At 47.7% G+C, this 17643-nt stretch overlaps 1 protein-coding gene across 1 annotated transcript in view; it reads left to right on the forward strand.

The window, feature by feature from the left end:
- Positions 1 to 17643, forward strand: part of CPXM2 (carboxypeptidase X, M14 family member 2) — a 113526-nt gene that overhangs the window by 85123 nt on the left and 10760 nt on the right. The window contains exons 7-11 of the mRNA XM_084772686.1: positions 3134 to 3222; positions 10183 to 10306; positions 12439 to 12635; positions 14425 to 14604; positions 17302 to 17599. Of these exons, the coding sequence (XP_084628812.1) occupies positions 3134 to 3222; positions 10183 to 10306; positions 12439 to 12635; positions 14425 to 14604; positions 17302 to 17599 (888 nt within the window). The remainder of the gene's footprint in view (positions 1 to 3133; positions 3223 to 10182; positions 10307 to 12438; positions 12636 to 14424; positions 14605 to 17301; positions 17600 to 17643) is intronic.

The following is a 17643-nucleotide window of genomic DNA, read 5'->3' on the forward strand; positions in this document are numbered from 1 at the left end:
GTGAGGGTGGCTGCACTGAGCATGACCCTTGTCCTGGGATCATCTCTGAGCTAGCTACTGGCCGGGGCAAATGGATTCATGCATGGCCTGGATCTGGGTCACAGGCTGGCACTTGGGCATATGAGGAAGACAGTTCCCCTGAACCATGTAAAATAGGTGCTGGTGAGAGGAAGGGACTGTTTTGTAAGATAAGGAAGCCAGGGTTAGCAGTAGATAGCTGACAGGCTGTGTCAAAAAGACAAGTGAAGGAGTATTGATTAAATATGGAAGACTCCATTTCAAGAAAGATACTGGTATTTTGGTACACTTCTGCATCTTGTCCTAGATCTTTCAGCACAGACTAGTCTCCAGGAAGGGAGGATGTTTCTTGATCAATGATTATTTTGTACCTAGGGCTCTGAGCTTTTTCTTCAACCCCTTTTCACAGCATTGAAGGCATAACTGGTGTTTGACAACACAAGGCTTTCAAATCCCTTGGAAAGATGTTCTTGAGGCAGGGGCTGAGTGCTGTATAGCTCTCAGAAAATGGCTTGTTGAAGTCAGTGTCAATAAACGGCAAAACCAAACCCCAAACTGTTGCTCTTTACTTTTACTTTGGAAGCCATGGGCCTGGAAAGCTCTTCCCCAAAGGCAGGGGCAGCCCTTGTCCCAAGCAGGCATTTGAAAAAATAACTTTTCTTGGCTGAGCCTAGCTAGCCTTGACTTTCTTGCCTGGACAAAATGCCTGTCTTCTGCACCGGCCAAGGACAATACAGGCAGAAAACTTTAAAACCCTACCCAGATCTAGCCAATGGGCAGAACATTCTCCACAGTTGAGTGGAGAGTGGGGTATGACTTTCACACATACTCTGGTGCCTCATATTTGACCATGTCCCCTGGAGGGGGAGACCTGGTGGCACTCAGAGGAAGGATAGCAGGTTACCAAGAAGAGACTTGATACCCTATGAGCATATACAGGGGGAGGAAATCTCCCTCAGGAACAGTCATAGGGGAGGGGAATAAGGGGGAAATGGGAGGGAGGGAAGAATGGGAGGATACAAGGGATGGGATAACCATTGAGATGTAATAAGAATAAATTAATAAAAAAAATGCCTGTCTTCCTCCTGCAAAAGACTGCCTTCCACGACTGTTACTTGTTTCTGGCAGTATTGCTAGACCTTTTATGAAGATTTAACGCTATGTTTCGTGACTCCTAATTTATTGTATATGGCCTCAGTTCCCAAGGCTAAGATCATTTATTAGTTAGAGGCACCAGCAGGGCTAGCTGCTATGGGTATGTGAAGCTAGCACCGATGCCTCCTTCCTGCCTCTGTGATGTAGTCATGGCTTGGTGCTTCTCACACAGAGCCTGTGGAGTCAGCTGGGATTCTGTTCTGATATGGAATCTGATTCGGCAGGACTGAGGAAGGTCTATTAGGTGGCTGGTGCTCCTTGGCTGGGGACTTTGGTGGCACAGATGGCTCCTCATTGATCCTGACATCTCAGGGGATCTTCTGCTACCCAACATTGCCCCCTGCTTCTGTAGCCCTAGGGGCTCTTCACGTGGGGTTGGGATGGGAGCTCCGTGCTGACCGAGACTTTGTGATTGAATCCTCTAGTGGGCATGTCAGCATGATTACTAGGGCTGAGAACCTCTGACATCCTTCCTCAGAAGAGGGAATGGACATCAGGAAGATCCAGGCTCCCTTCTTGTCAGTCTTCATCATGTTCTTCCTCCTTTCTACCTTCCCTCTTCTGCATGGGCTTTACTTTGGAAATAGGCACAACACGATTGGAATCAAAAAGTCAGGTTAAATGGAAAGGGAACCAGGGAGAGCAGGCTCTGCTCCCCTGAGGCAGAGCCCCAATCCTCAGGATCAGTGTTGTTACCACCCTCTGATCATACCTGTGCAGCTGCTATGTCAGTACGACCTTCATCTCTATGACAAAATACTTGTCGTGAAACAAAACAAAACAACAACAACAACAACAAAGAAAAGAAAAAAAACCCAAAAAACCAAAAACCTCACAAGGAGGAAAGATTGACTTTGGGTTTCTGGAACATAGTCCTTGGCCCTGCTGACTGGGCCTGTGGTGAGGCAGAACACCGTGGCTGTGTGTGTGTGTGTGTGTGTGAGAGAGAGAGAGAGAGAGAGAGAGAGAGAGAGAGAGAGAGAGAGAGAGAGAGAGAGAGAGAGAGAGAGAGAAAGAGAGAGAGAGAGAGAGGGGAGGTGGGGGGACTAGGGACCAGACGGAACCTTCAAAGGCACCCCCTAGTTCCCATAGCTAGGCCCTGCCTACTAAGTATTCTACTGCATCTTAAAATATGTCCCTAACTGGGGACATGAGCCTGTGAGGACACTTCATATGGAAATTACAGCAGGTGCTTCTGGTTCTAAATGTCATAGAAGGATGGCTTCAGGGCTCACTGCCGAAGAACTTTTGATGTCATTGGGCTTCTGTGTCCTACTGGTCCCTGAGGTTATACTAGAACCAGTTCCTTCATGGTCTGGTGGCCACCACAGCAAGAGGGCAGTGTTCCAGCCCCCGTTTGCCTGGAAGGGGCTTTGTCACTGTCTCTTCCTCTGTGCCAAAGAGCTTCGCTTCTGTTGGCACAGTCAGAGCAACTGGGTGCCGTGACAGATTTGGCCCGGCCCTGGAATCATGGGAGTTCTGAGAGGTGGGAAGAAGGGATTCCCACATGCAGGGCTTCCCTTTGGAGGAATGAAAGGGAGTGTATCTGGGCACGTGCTCCCTAATGTCGTTTTCACGTCCGTAGCTACTTGTTTAGTACTGACAGAGGCCCAGGCACACGTGCTGTCTCTTCTCTCTCTCCTAGTGCTCACTGTAAGCCAACAAAGAAGATAGTATTCGTTCCCTGCATACAGGTGAAAAGGTGAGGCACAGACTGCTCAAGCGGTTTGTCCAAGGTCACACAGCATTAAGTAGAGATTCAAGCCCAGGCCTTGTGACTGTAACAGTCTTAATCACCAAACAGTTCTGACTCCCACGCGCCTCCTGGAGACTTGGCGCTCTTGCCTCTGAACCAATGGTAGAAGTTCAGCTTTCTGTCTCTGCTGTCCTCACATAAACCAGGCTCCTGGCAGGGCTGTCCCAACTGTGAATGAATTCGAAACCGTCTTTCTGTCCCTAGATCCTAATAATTATTATCACCGACGCAATGAGATGACCACGACCGACGACCTGGACTTTAAGCACCACAACTATAAGGAAATGCGCCAGGTAAGACCAGGGTATGGGGACTCAACATGACTTTTCAAAGAGCAACACAGCGCGTGAGCAGACAGGCACTATGTGTGATTCCTCTGCGTAGCCAAACGCGGCCTCCTTTGCTAGGAAATGGCTAACATTGGGGCCAAAGCTAGACTTTTCTCATTAAAGTCTTTAGTTCCTAAATGTTCCATGTGTTTGAGTTGGGGTCCCTGGTGGAAGGCTATTCATGAATTGGGCTTGAAGGTGAGAGGGTGTTCACAGTAGGACAGCAAGCCTTCCGTCCCATGGGTCTACATGTTGTGTTCCATGATTGACTTCCATTAACATGTTCAGTCCTTCTAAGAGCCCAGGAGGGGAGGGGCTGTCATTACCTTCTCTTATTGATGGGGAAACTGAGTCACTGTGACACTGTACAGTGCTATTACCCCATACCATAGTATTCAGATGCTTAGCTCAATCTTAGTTGTCTACCAGAGTGACCTGGAAGATTTACAGAATCACAACACGTGAGCCACCCCAGGCACAGTGAAGTCGAAACCTCAGCAGACGTGGTCTAGAAGTTTCCCTGTATGTTTTTTTGTGCAGCCAGGCCTCAGAACTTGTGATTGGCATTTTCAGGAATCTGAATACAGGTAGCAGGTGTTGGTGATCAAGTTTCCTCAGATTGGCCCAGGGTCTCAGTAACTCGGAGCTGGGTCAGCCTGTGTGTGCTGGCTGCAACGCACCGATGAGCATGGGGAAAGGGCAGCACTTGTACTTGGCTCACTCTCTCTGAAGCCCTGTTCCTTGTTAACACCCAGCGTGTGTATCGTGTATTTCCCGGGGAGACATAAGAACATGTCTGTTCACCTCAGATAGGGCAGTAATGATGGAAAATAGGTTAAGAATGGAGGTGGCACTAAAGTAGCTGCACCAATAAGTTTCAGCCCGGAATGAGTTAACAGTTTCTCCATAGCTACTTAGGCAAAATCTTCCCACAGCTTCACTGTACCATTCTCCTTTCTACCCACACCAGCACCTCAGGACCACAAGGCCACTTGCAGCTAGAACAAAATTACATTCAGCTAACAGGGACATGTAGGAGGGAATGGCTGGGCTCTCAGGTGACAGCCCAATGGCCATGCTCCTTCCTTCTGTGAGGGGAGGTCAACGGCCAATGGGCTGGATTGTGAGAGTCTCTTGCAAGTAGTCACAGCTGAGCATTCTACAACTTACTAGAAAGCATGAGAAGGTATTGGGGAAACAGAAGATCCCTAGTTAGTCTAGAATCTCCTTGAAGAATGAGCCATGGAAGTAACCCCAGGATTACACCGACAAGTAAGGACTCGCCAAAGGCTAGTTAATGCCGCTCAGAGGGAGGGGCCCTGTGGGCTTAGGGAAGGAGCCAGCTGCCCAGGATGAAGGCAGGAGATGTTTCCGAAGTCAGAGTCATTAGGCTGAGCTTCAGTTCTGTGGAATGAACATGCCTGGCTTGTCGCAGTGTCATTTAACTTGAGTTACGCATGGATTCCAGACACCTGTCAGCACAGACGTGGAGGTGGGATGTGCTAAAGAGCTCCTCTTACTGTCTTGCTCTTCAGAAACAGAGGTAATGTGCTCTGACTTGGGGCTTGTGACTCATGCCTGCTGCTCCACTTTCCCCGGGGTATTTTTGTGGCTCTGCCCACCATCCTGTCTTGGGGAGCTCTGTCAGGTTAACCAAGCCTTGCTTGATGAGTGTCTCAAGGCATCCCTTCAAGCCCAGAAGTGGGACAAATATCAATTCAGTAGGCACAAGGAGCTTCAAGTGTACATAAAGTGAGCTGAAGCTGTTGCCATATAGGCTGCTAGTTCCTGGGGCTGGGTGAAAAGACAGAATTGCTATCCCTCTCCCTAGATGGAGTCTTCTGGGTGGCCTGTGGAAATATTTCTACCTCGGGAAAAACAATTGGCTTAGCCTACTACTGAAAGAGACATTTATAGCCAACAATAAAATGAGAGGCAGCAAGGAGAAGGAAGCAAAACAAATGGGGATGCTTATCCCACTCTGAGAAGATAGCGGTGAGACTGTACCTGACTCCTATCCAGCATATGACTTTCGAGCACCGAGTTACATGGCTCATATTCTAGGCAGAGGGAGGGGGCAAGAGGTGGGGAAGGCAGAGAGGAAGGTGAAGATGACCCAAACATCCATACTTCGAGGCAGAGAGAATTGTGCCAAGAGAACGTTGCGTCTTTCCTAGTGTGTATATATAGTTATAACTTCCTGGTTACTGGTTTAAATATACATTTCTCACCTCCTTAGCTTGGAATGATGGGGACAACGTCCCTATCACTCATCATATGTCTATAACGTGAAATTTAACATACATATGCTTAATGTCCTTGTTACAGTCATGACAAACGGGACAATGGCAGGGACAGGTGAGTTTGCTTGCTCGTGGCTGGGAGAAGCTTTGGATGTAGCTGGGACCGGTTGATATCTGGATCGTTGGCAGGCTTTAGCAGACAGGAAGGGAAGAAGACTCATGGTCTGGAGGGTCTAAACAAAGAGGCCAGCAAGGATAAAGGGGCAGAAGTAGGAGTATTGGTTGGGTGCTGGGGAAGAAGGCAGGTCCCAAGTAAGCTGTGTTCCTTCCCCGTGTGGAGGGAAGGCTGGTGAGCCCTGCCACAGCTCCTGGAAAAGGAGCTTTTGGATGGGGAGGGGTGAGTGGAGAGGCGTTTCTGAGGGAGGTAGTTGACCTGAGCCATCTGTCAGAGGATATTTGAGGTAGGGTGTGGCATGCTTTCGCTGGAAATGGCTTGCCTTTCCCAGGGAGGAAAGGAGTTGGTTTCCCAGGAAGGTGTCTTTGATTTGAGCCGTGATAGAGCTGGGCCCCAGATGTTTGTTCAGGAGACACATGCAGCTTGGCTGCTATTTAATACAGTGCAGGTAGATAGCAGTTAGAGAGTGAGACAGAAGTTGGAGGGCAGCTGGCTGGCAGGACTGATGTGGCGGGTGGCTGAGGATGGCCAGGGACATTGGGTTGTGAGGGAAATTAGCTGAGTCTGCCAATATGCTCTGTGACATGTCAGCCTGAGTGTGGGATATGTGATGATGGCAGGAAAACAGGACAAAACAGTGGCCTGGGAGTCCAGATAGCTAACGTTCTGACCCATGGATGCCCCTCACTGGGGATTCCCTCATCCTTCCTTTGGGAATTCCTTTTTCACTGGATTAGAGGTAGGCTCTGGAGAAAGATGATGGAAGAAAACTTTTTATCTGCTGCTTTGAACAAGTTTTTAAGAAACAGTTCCATTCACTGGACAAGCATCATATACCAACAGAGAAACCTAAGTCTAAAGAGCCCTCCATAGACTCACTGTACTGGTGATTCAGCAATTTTCACATCTCCCTTGTCTTGGTCTCTTCACAGACTAACAAAAGCCCAGAGAACAAGTGATTTCTAAACATCGGGAGTTGGTTTTGCATAGTTCTTGGCATTGGTGTCTTAGAATCAGGGCGCCAGCGGATTCTGTGTCTAGCGAGGGCTACTCTCTACTCCCACTATGGTGCCTTGTTTCTAGGTTGTTGTGCAGAAGGTTCAAAGACAAAATGGCCTACCTAGTTTCCTCTAGCTCTTTCATAAGGATACTGATTCCACTGGTAAGGGCATACCCTCTGTGAGTCAATCACCCCGCCTGGAAAAGTTCCCACCCCTGCACATCATAGAACTGAGTCTTGCATTCCACCGTGTGAATTTGGGAGACATGCACACTCAAGCTACAGCTGCAGGTTTCCATCTCGATGGTGCATGGACTCCTAGTCACAGTGTCTGCATGGCTATGATGAGAGCAGAGCTCTGCCTTTGCCCGTGTCTCCCAGCATTGGTCCCGCGAGATCCCTCCTCCCCTCCTGTCTCCAGAGCTGCCACACGGGCTGCTGAACGAATGCATTGTGGTTTAGCAGCTTTCTCCCTGCTCTGAAGCATTTGGAAACCTCCCAATTTTTAATGACTGTGCCAAAGTAGGAAACATGCTACAAGTGTCATCATGTGTATAATTTTAGCATTCTTCGCGAACAGCCTCCTTCAGATACATTACCGAAATTTGGATTACTAGAAAAGCATCTTGTTATTCTATCTTCTTCAGCAGAGCGGGGAGGGGGAAGCCCAGACTTCAGTGGATACTCAGATGGGCATGCACTTTCCTATTTCAGAGGTGAATGAGTCCAGCAAACCGCTGCTATTCTCTACTGTGCCATTTCCCCTCCCCATGCAAGGCGCCATCTCAACATTCTTTCCTTAGTTGCTTTCCTCTCCATTGTATCAAATTTTAATAACTAAGATTTTTTCCAGTGGGGTTGAGCTTTAAGGAGCCAAATGCACATGATATTTAAGATGTTTCAGACTCCCAGAACCAGTTTCCTCAGCCCTGTTGAGGATGTGTGCTCTGGGTCCCAAGGAAACCCTACTCCTTACTCTGTTTACCATCAGGACCCATGTATTTAACACAAAGACCTTATCCTGACTTGGTTTCTGTTGCTGCAATAAATATCACAACCATAAGCAACTTGGAGAGGAAACATCCAGAGAAGTCAGGGCAAAAACCCATAGGGAACAACTATAGCAGAAAATAAGGAGGAACTGCTTGCTTACTGGCCTGTTCTCCTGGCTTGCCCAGCTACTTTACACATCCCAGGATCATCTGCCCAGGGATAGCCTGGCCATCCTACATAAACTAGCACTCAGGAAAGGGCCCCATATATGTGTTCACAGACCAGTCTGATGGAGGCAGTTCCCAGGTATGTCAAGGTGACCATCAAGATCAGCCATCACTGACCAGGACACCATAAACAGAATGTCTCACCAGTTACATTCTCTCACAAGAAGGAGTTATATTTAAGTAAGGGGATTCCTCACTGGTGATGCTCAAGGAAAATTGATGTTGGTACAATAATCCAGCGACATGCAGTTTATTGAACACCAGTCATTGCAGAGAAAGCAGGGGTGGGAGAAAATACTGCAGTGGAGGACAGAATACAGAGGAAAGGGGATTCTAAAGATTTGTAGCCCACGTGGCTTCTCGTAGCCATTGCTAAATGTGCATCCAGGGGAGGATGCTATTAGTCTTCCTCCTGTGTGTAGGCTGCGATCTTTAGTGCTGGTTGAACTGAAGATAGAGGGTAACAGAAAAGGAGAGCCGGGCCTGTGCTTTAAGCTTATAGCTGTTGCTGAGTAGCAGTGAACTACCTAGGTCTTCCTGGAGGCTGATCTTTAGTCTGAACCTGAGACAGTGGCTTACCTGCCAATCAGGACCTGTGGGGTCCTTGTCTGCATGGGAGGGCCTCCAGGCAAGTGTACCATGGCCATCTTTCAGGCTGCAGAAGAAGAAACGGGCACATGAAGTTCCGACTCGTGTTTCAGAGTGGCAGTGCCCTTCTAATGGGTACTGCCTGCCCATCACCCTTGCCAGGATCGTCTTCCTCTGCTTTGACAGTGCCTGAGCGTCCCTTCTGTTCTTGACACATGTCCTGGGTTCTCCAGCATTAACTCTCTGTATGGTGCTTGGTGGAGAGTGGGATCCTCAGTGAATATAGAGGGGAAACAGTGTTCTTCAATTCAGGGTATGGTACCCTGGGGATTGCAAAACACCTCTCACCCAACAAGTCAGTGCTCACAGGCACCATTCAGGGATGGGAAGTAAGGTAACCCCTGGGAAGAGGATCTCTCTGGTCCTCCACACACCACTATCCACCAGAAGCCTTGTCTCCTCTGGAGCCCTTACTATCTTTCCGGATAGCTCATGTCACTCTCACATCCCAGACCTGATCTTAAAATCTAGACCACTGCAGGCGGCGTCATTCCCCACTGCAGCCTGCTTTGCTCACTGTTTGTCCCATGAGGTTTGTGTCTATGGCCCTTCCAGGTGGTCCTTACTTAGCACGCACGAACTGGATCATCCCATGCCTCCTTCCCGCTGTTCCGTACCTCAGGTGTGTGGCGATTAAAAAAACCTTAACATCCAGTACTCTGTATTTGTGCAACTCGGCCTCCAAAGAGACTGATTTTCAGAGTGACGGAAACCACAGTGAGAACCAGGAAGGTGCTGACTGCAGCCGAGGATGTGGTGACAACAGCTCGGGGGCGATAACCACACATCACATCCGAGACAAGCGAAAATCCCAACCTAGGAAGACGCCTTGCTCTGTTGAAGATGTCGGAGCAGAAACGCCATCAAGTTGCTGATGAGGGGACATGGAAATGCTTTGTTTGTAGTTCTAGAGGCTGACAACAGGCTCCAGGTGCTGGCAGCTGTACTGTCTGCCGAGGCCTCACCCACTAGTTCATATGTGTGTGTGGCCTTTCCACAGCTCTGTGCACATGGCAAGCACACGTCCTTTGTCTTTTATAAAGGGTTCTAATCTGTTTCCAAAGTCTCCACCCATGTGGCATAATCACTGTCCAGTGCTTCACTTAGTTTTATAAAAGAACATTTTATTACGATTATATCTATTAGGTGTGCTGGGATATGGGCACATGCGTGCATCTGTGTGCACATTTCCACCGGACGACTCCTTCCATTATGCAGGTCCCAGGGACAGGACTCAGGCCATCAGGTATTCAGGAAGGGTTTCTTACCCACTGAGCCATCTTGCTGAACTGGACACTTCCGCTTTTGATACTATTGCCTTGATTAGATTTCAGCTGTGGGACAGACATCCAGTCTATTGCAAGAGACTGTAACTTTAATAATCAAGTATGTTGCGAGTACAGGGCCAGGGCGGGCAATGGCCAAGAGCTTCTGCTTACAGAAGATGGCCAAAGATTGGTTCTGGCTGGAAAGGTGGGTATTATCCTAGGAAATAAGGGACCAGAGAAGGTGTTCTAGACAGAGGGAGGAGAGGATCCCTGGAGTGGGAGGCTGTAGAGATAGATTTCTTTTGGGGAGCACTGCCTTCTTAGTGTGCAGCATCCAGACTCAAAACCTTTCATTTACTCTGTCTCTCAGTTGATGAAGCTTGTGAATGAAATGTGTCCCAACATCACCAGAATTTACAACATCGGCAAGAGCCACCAGGGCCTGAAGCTGTATGCTGTGGAGATCTCTGACCATCCCGGGGAGCACGAAGTTGGTGAGAAAGATTTCTGTCTTACTTGGCTCTCTGTTGCTGTAACAAACACCATAACCGAAAGCGGCTTGGAAGGAACGGGTCGATTTCAGCTTATAAATAGTTAAGCTCACCATCAAAGGAAACCAGGGAGGGAGCTCAGGCAGGAGCCAGAGGCAGGAACTGAAGCAGAGGCCGTGGAAGAATTCTGCTTATCGCCTTTCTCAGTTGTCTTTTTAACACGGCTCAGCGTCACCAGCCTAGGGGTGGTGCATCACAGTGGGCTGGGCCCTCCGTTATCAATCAACAAATAAGAAAATAACCTCCCAGCTACAGCCACCGCCACGGGCCAATATGATGTGGCATTTCTTTGGCTGAGGTTCCTTCTTCTCAGGTGACTCTGGGCTTGTGTCCTGTTGACAGCTGGTGATAACTATATCAGCTCCCCCAAGCAAGGAGATGGCACCCCATCTTCAGTAGCTTCTTACCAAACTCGAAGGCATCTCCTCACACCCCACATGACAGTGCTTATGATTCTGGGCGTGAGCCATTTCACACAGACAAGTGGATTTTGGTTCCGTGCCCCTCATATCTTAGAAGAGCTGTGCTCTCTGCTCCTGAAGCCAATCACAAGACAGACGAAGGAGAAAACGGCTGGCGAGAAGACAGATTCTGTACCCTCTGATTCACGAATGGCTCAAATGACAGGGGCTCCCTCCTTTCTGGAGAACGCCTGTGTTGTCTTTAAACTCTGCTGTCGTTACTTATTTTCTTTCTACTTGTCACCACTCCAAGTCCCTGTAAGCTGTGTGGCCTCTGGTTTTCTTGTTGGTCAGACTGGCCAGGCTCTCAAAGTCCACTGAAATTTAGGTGCAAAGCTATGTCTGGCTTGTTCAACTTTATTGTTCTTCCGTGCCTCGTGTCTCAGGAGTTTCTCTCAGGGGGCAAAGTCCTTAGCTGCGGATAAAATCATGTTTCCTCATACACAGAGGCCTGGCAAGGAAGGCAGGAGAAGTATGATAAGCCACGCCCAGCAGGGTGATCTGAGTCTGTTCAGCTACTATAACAAAATAGCCAACACTGCATTGTTCATGTACAACAGGAATTTATTTCCTATGGTGGTGGAGGTCAAGATCAAGATGCCAGCACATCTGGAGTCTGGCAAAGGCCTGTTTTCTGCCCTACCCTTGCATGATACAGGGAGGTAGAAAGGCTACATTCTCATAAACCATTCTCAGAGGATGCTAATCCTTCATCCCCTTTGAAAGGCCCCACCTCTTCATTCTTTCCCAGAGTCTTGACTTCAACATGAATTTTACACACACAACACTTACACACACACATACTCACCCTCACACATTCACTACACACACATACAGACACACACAGAGACATACACATTTGCACACACATACACACACACTCACACACTTACACTTACACATACACATACAGACACACACAGACACACACATACACACACACTCACACATTCACATATACACATACAGACACACACAGAGACATACACATTTGCACACACCTACACACACACACTTACACATACACATACAGACACACACATACACACACACATTCACATATACACATACACACATACACACACATACACATATGCACACACACACACACACACACACACACACACACACACACACACACACACATAGCACCTCTCAATAGGAAGCTAAATTTTGGAGGAGAGGAAACATTTAGACTATGAACCAAAGCGTGTCCTTGCTGATTCCCTTTAAGACTATTTTCTTCGTATATTCACTTGTCTTTGGCTCCTTGCAAAATGTGACAAGAGGTTCCCAGAGAAAGCCTGCACTGTAGACGAGGAAAGCCATGGCTGTCCGTTGGTGTAGCTTGCAATCGTAAGCACTGAGATATGTAGTCTGTCCTTGCTAAGAACACATACTCCATGGCTCTAGTTGCTTAGGCTTGCTGTCTATGGTTTGTGTTTTCCCTTTGCCTGCTTGAGCACTTGGGTCTAAAATAATTATCCCAATGTAAATTTGGAGGCTTATTGGAAAGAAAAAAGAAGTATGGCTGTAAGGTTGTTTGTGTCCTTCCAAACCTCGCCAGGCCCCATGTGGATGCCTGCAGGAGCCTGTGTATCTGTCTCTGTCAAGGTGAGCCCGAGTTCCACTACATCGCGGGGGCCCATGGCAACGAGGTCCTGGGCCGAGAGCTGCTGCTGCTGCTGCTGCAGTTCCTCTGCCAGGAGTACTTGGCGCAGAACGCGCGCATTGTCCGCTTGGTGGAGGAGACACGGATCCACATTCTGCCCTCCCTCAACCCAGACGGCTATGAGAAGGCCTGCGAGGGAGTAAGTGTCTTCTAGCTCTTCATCTGAAACAAGCACTGTATCCTAAGTCCAGGGTGTGCTTAGCCCAGTTTCACGGGAGCCTTATTTTCTCCCTCTCTTGCTTTTTGATGTGGGTGATGGATATGTGTAGGTATTTATTTATGTGTGCATGTGCATGTGTGGGAGGGTACATGTACATGTGTGTACATGTGTGTATGTGTGCATGAGGGGGCCCTGAGGTTGACGTAGTGTGTCTTTCTCAATAACTTCTGCACTTGAATTCTTGACATAAGGTCTCTTGCTGAACTTCTAGTGGGTGATAGATGTGTGTAGGTATTTATGTGTGCATGTGCATGTGGGGGGTGTACATGTACATGTGTGCACATGTGCGTATGCATGCATGAGGGGGCCCTGAGGTTGACGTGGTGGGTCTTTCTCAATAGCTTCTGTGCTTGAATTCTTGACATAAGGTCTCTTGCTGAACTTCTAACTCGCTGGTTCAGCTAGACCAGCAGCAGGCCATGGCGTGCTAGGGATCTGTCTACCTGGTTCTCCCTCCCTAGTCCTGGGATTACAGGCACACACTGTTGCACCTAGCTTTTTACCTGGGTGCTGAGGATCTAAGTTCATGTTTGCTCAGCAAGTGCTTTACCAACCGAGCCATCTCCCCAGCCACTTCTGCCTTCTTCCCGGGTGTCTCTTTGCTGAGGCTGAGTGCCTGTGTCTGCAGCCTTTGCCTGTAGGAGCTGTGTGTTTCTTTGCATCCCTAAAGTGTCTGAGGGATACAATGCAGGAATTGAAACTGATGGTACCATGAGAGAGGTATATGTTCACAAGATGGAGAATGTCCGTATGAGCAGTGCTATTGTTACATACTAATGGCAGTAGCACCGCAGGTTGGCTGAGCACTTTTGGGACATGATACACACACACACACACACACACACACACACACACACACACACATATATATATGTGTGTATACATATATATGTGTGTGTATATATGTATGTATGATCATCAGATATATATCATCTGATTCTCTCACCTGGCCCCTAATGATAACTGTTTTGACTATTTTGATACAGTGCTTATATTTTGTATTCTAAATATCATATGGGATTTGTATATGTGTCATAGGTATGTATAAAATACACACCTGTATATAATTGCATTAAACCACTTCTAGAATCAATAGTGACATTTCATAATATTTGTAATAAAATAGAGCACCATCTAAATAGAGCTGCCTGCCAAATACAAGCTTTAAAGTACAGCATTTAGTTGTGTTTGTTGGTTCTGGAACAAATACTTGGTTAGTCATAACAATAAGTCCCGTCCAAGTACTAACCAGCCATGCTTAGCCAAGATCAGACAAGACTGGGCACGTTCAGGGTGTATGGTCATAGACACAACACTAAGACCAGGATTCTGGGCGAGGTGTTGGGGGTGGGGTTACATTGGTACTGCATTGATAGTAGTGATACCACAATGCTCCTGTCCTAGACTTCTTCCTTTTCATTGGTCCAGCCAAGCAGTGGAGGGAGGGCCAAGGGAAGAGATCTAAGGCTTTTGAGCTTGGCCATATGTCATGAGTAGTCCTCTGGGTAACTGTCTTTGGAGCGAGGTGACTGTGTTGTCTATGGCTTATCAGATGTTAGTAGCAGCTTTTTCTATATTCTCCTGTGATGTTATTTCTGGGACCAAGAGCATTCAGAGGCCCGGAGAAGCACACAGGGCTCACAGACACATTACTCATCCCTGGTTCTCTTGCAGTCTGAGAGTTCTTCCCGTTCTGACTCTTCTCCAGGGTTCCGAGTTGGGAGGCTGGTCCCTGGGACGCTGGACCCACGATGGGATCGATATCAACAACAACTTCCCAGATTTAAACACGCTGCTCTGGGAGGCAGAGGACCGGCAGGCCGCTCCAAGAAAAGCTCCCAACCACTTCATTGCCATCCCCGAGTGGTTTCTGTCTGAGAATGCCACAGTGAGTGAAAAAAAAATCTCTCTCATTTGTGGGGCAGAGGAGGGCCAAAGGATGTCTGTTGGTATCTTCAGAGGATGTGGCATGGAAGAACAAGACAAAGGCATCTTTCTTTTCTTATCTTCTCTGGTAGCAGGGGACAGGACTAGGTCCTCACTGTCTTTCAAGCTGGTATCAGGTCTTTATAACTACAGAGTTGTAAAGAAACAAAATAATTGCGCCCAGAATGCATGTTTTTTTAAACTATCATTACCCTCATCCATGTCAATCATGTTCTCTTGACATTGTTTTCAGCTTTCACTAATTGCTAGGTACCTAGGCAGTGCCACTTCTGATGACATACACAAGGTGAGTTCTGGTCACATGTGGCCATTTCCCTTTTGGAGATGTGTGTACCAGCACATAGTACAAGAGAGTTCAAAGCACACAGCTCCTTATAGGGAAAGACTGATTGCTTAATGTCATCATCACATGTGTAGACAAACGATCTCTTTGCCTTAAAGTGGAAAAGAGGGAACCACAGTGCTCATCAAAGTCAGGAATGAATCTCAGGAGCATGAACTGGGTCAAAAAATTGAGACAAGTAAAAACAAACTATATCTTCATGTGCAGTTAAAACAATACAGAGGTGAAATGAGACCTGGCCCCTTTAGGCTAGGGAGCTTTTTCTGATGGGAAGCAATGGGGTGTGTGAAGGGGCTGAAATCACACAGGTGCATAGCAACTGCTTCTGAGGCTTGGGTCTTGGGTTGAAACGTGGGTTCCCAGATTGGCCTGTGTGGTGAGCTGCGTTCCATGATTAACCTGACCCAGGGCCTATGCTGTACTTAAACGCCAGAATCAAGTTTAATGAAGCACATTGCACCCCGAGTCAACATCTGCATAGTAACTGGTTCCCAGAGTTCCCCTGTTGTCATCAACTTTGTCTTGCTGAAATTATCTTCATGTGACAATCAGTCATTTATTATAATTGATCTATAATTATTATAATCTGGTGTCTGTATTTAACCATGTAACGATGTCTACCTTTTAATTTAATCCTTTTTTTTGTTTGTTTGTTTGTTTTTGTTTTGTTTTGTTTTGGTTTTTTGAGACAGGGTTTCTCTGTGTAGCCTTGCATTAGCAGTTTTCATTTTTAAAACTTTTCCCCCAGAAAAAGTCAAATGCGCACAAGTAAAGGAAGCCGTAGAGGACTCTGAGGCACACATGTCAGCACTGGCATGTGCCAACCCATGCCTCTTCCTCTACCTGGGCATCCCTCTTCCCTCTTCCTAAAGCAGCCATGTCATCATGTCACTTTATTTGCAAACATTTTACGACGCATCTCTGATCTACAGGGAACTGTCCTTTAAATCCACAGATTCTACTATTTTTATATTACGATGTCATTTCTCTTCCAGTTATTTTTTCTGTGTGTGAGCTCCAGGACATGTGTGAGCATGGGGGCGTGCGTGCTGTGGTACACCTCTGGGGGTCAGATGGCAGCTTTCGGGAGTCAGTTCTCTCCTCCCACTTCGTTTAGACTGGATCTTTCTTGCTGTCCACCACGCTGGCACACCCCAGGCTCACTGGCCAGTGAGCTTCTCAGTAAGTCTTTTGTCCCTGCTGACTATCTCTGTGTAAGCTGACTACAGATGTGTGTTACCACATCTGGATTTTAAGTAGGTTCTGAGAATTGAACTCCAGTCATCAGGCTTGTGAGGCAAACAGTTTTTCCCACCGAGTCCTCCTTGGACCCAAATTTGCTTCTCCCCGCCCCCCTCCTTTGATATTGCAACGTATCCAGTCCAAGTTCCCATTTCATTTCTTATACCAGTCTCCCCACTTAATTCCCTTTTCCCACTTCACCCCACCCCCCTTGCTTAAAACTAGATTCAAATGAAGCCCAGTCCTTTCTATTGCTTTATAAGTTATTTTACGTCTCCTTTAGTAGGCTACCTGACATCACTTCCTCTTCTTCCCTGCCTTGCTCATCTTCCTGCATCGCCCTTAGTTGTGCACAAACAGCTCAGTTTGTTGCCTCTGGGAGCTGGAGATATGTTCCTGTGATGTCATAGCCTTCTCTCTATCTTCTGGAAACTGAGAGTGACTTGGCGACTGACTCAGACTAGACAGAGCAGAGTTCCACAAACTACAGCCCACGCAGGCCTGCTTTCCCGGGTGGCATGGACTGGTGCACGTTTGCATTTTGTACGCAGTGTTTCTTTGCTACCGAAACACAGTTGGGTAGTTGTGGCAGAGCCTGCCTGGCCCGCAAAGCCCCAGGTATTCACTGTCTGGCAATCTGCAGGAAAAGTCAGCTGATGCCTTGGCTAGAAGCATGGTCCAGCTGAGGCTTCTGGTTTTGGACTCTGTACCTTTCATCTGGAGACATGCTACTGCTGTGTGTCTTCCTCAGGCTATCTGTAGTTGGTGGTGAACACTCCTAACACAGAAATTCAATGGAATCACCGGATGATGTTACCATAATGCCTCTTCAGTATTTACTAGAATATCCTGCTCTGGAAACTGGACATTTCTCGGGCCTTCCTTTTTTTATCCATTGCTTTAAAGAAGTCCAGTTTCCCAGGGCACAGTTTGAGATTTGGAATACTGCTGAGATTGCTTCATAAAATTCCCAATTTTTCAAACATTTCCCTTTTTTGAAAGCTAGGACATTGAAGCAACTTCCTTCTCTTTGTTAAATATGTACGCCCTTAGGTGGCCATGGAGACCAGAGCCGTCATTGCCTGGATGGATAAGATCCCCTTTGTGCTGGGAGGCAACCTACAGGGCGGTGAGCTGGTGGTGGCGTACCCCTACGACATGGTGCGGTCCCTGTGGAAGACCCAGGAGCACACCCCAACCCCTGATGACCACGTGTTCCGCTGGCTGGCGTACTCCTACGCCTCCACTCATCGCCTCATGACAGATGCCAGGAGGCGAGTGTGCCACACAGAAGATTTTCAGAAGGAGGATGGCACCGTCAATGGGGCTTCCTGGCACACCGTAGCTGGAAGTAAGTCTCGAGTCAGGTCCCCAGTGACCACGGATGATGCATTA

Source organism: Acomys minous, assembly GCF_964271855.1.
Source record: "Acomys minous genome assembly, chromosome: 2".
In the NCBI taxonomy this organism is placed as follows: Eukaryota; Metazoa; Chordata; class Mammalia; order Rodentia; family Muridae; genus Acomys; species Acomys minous.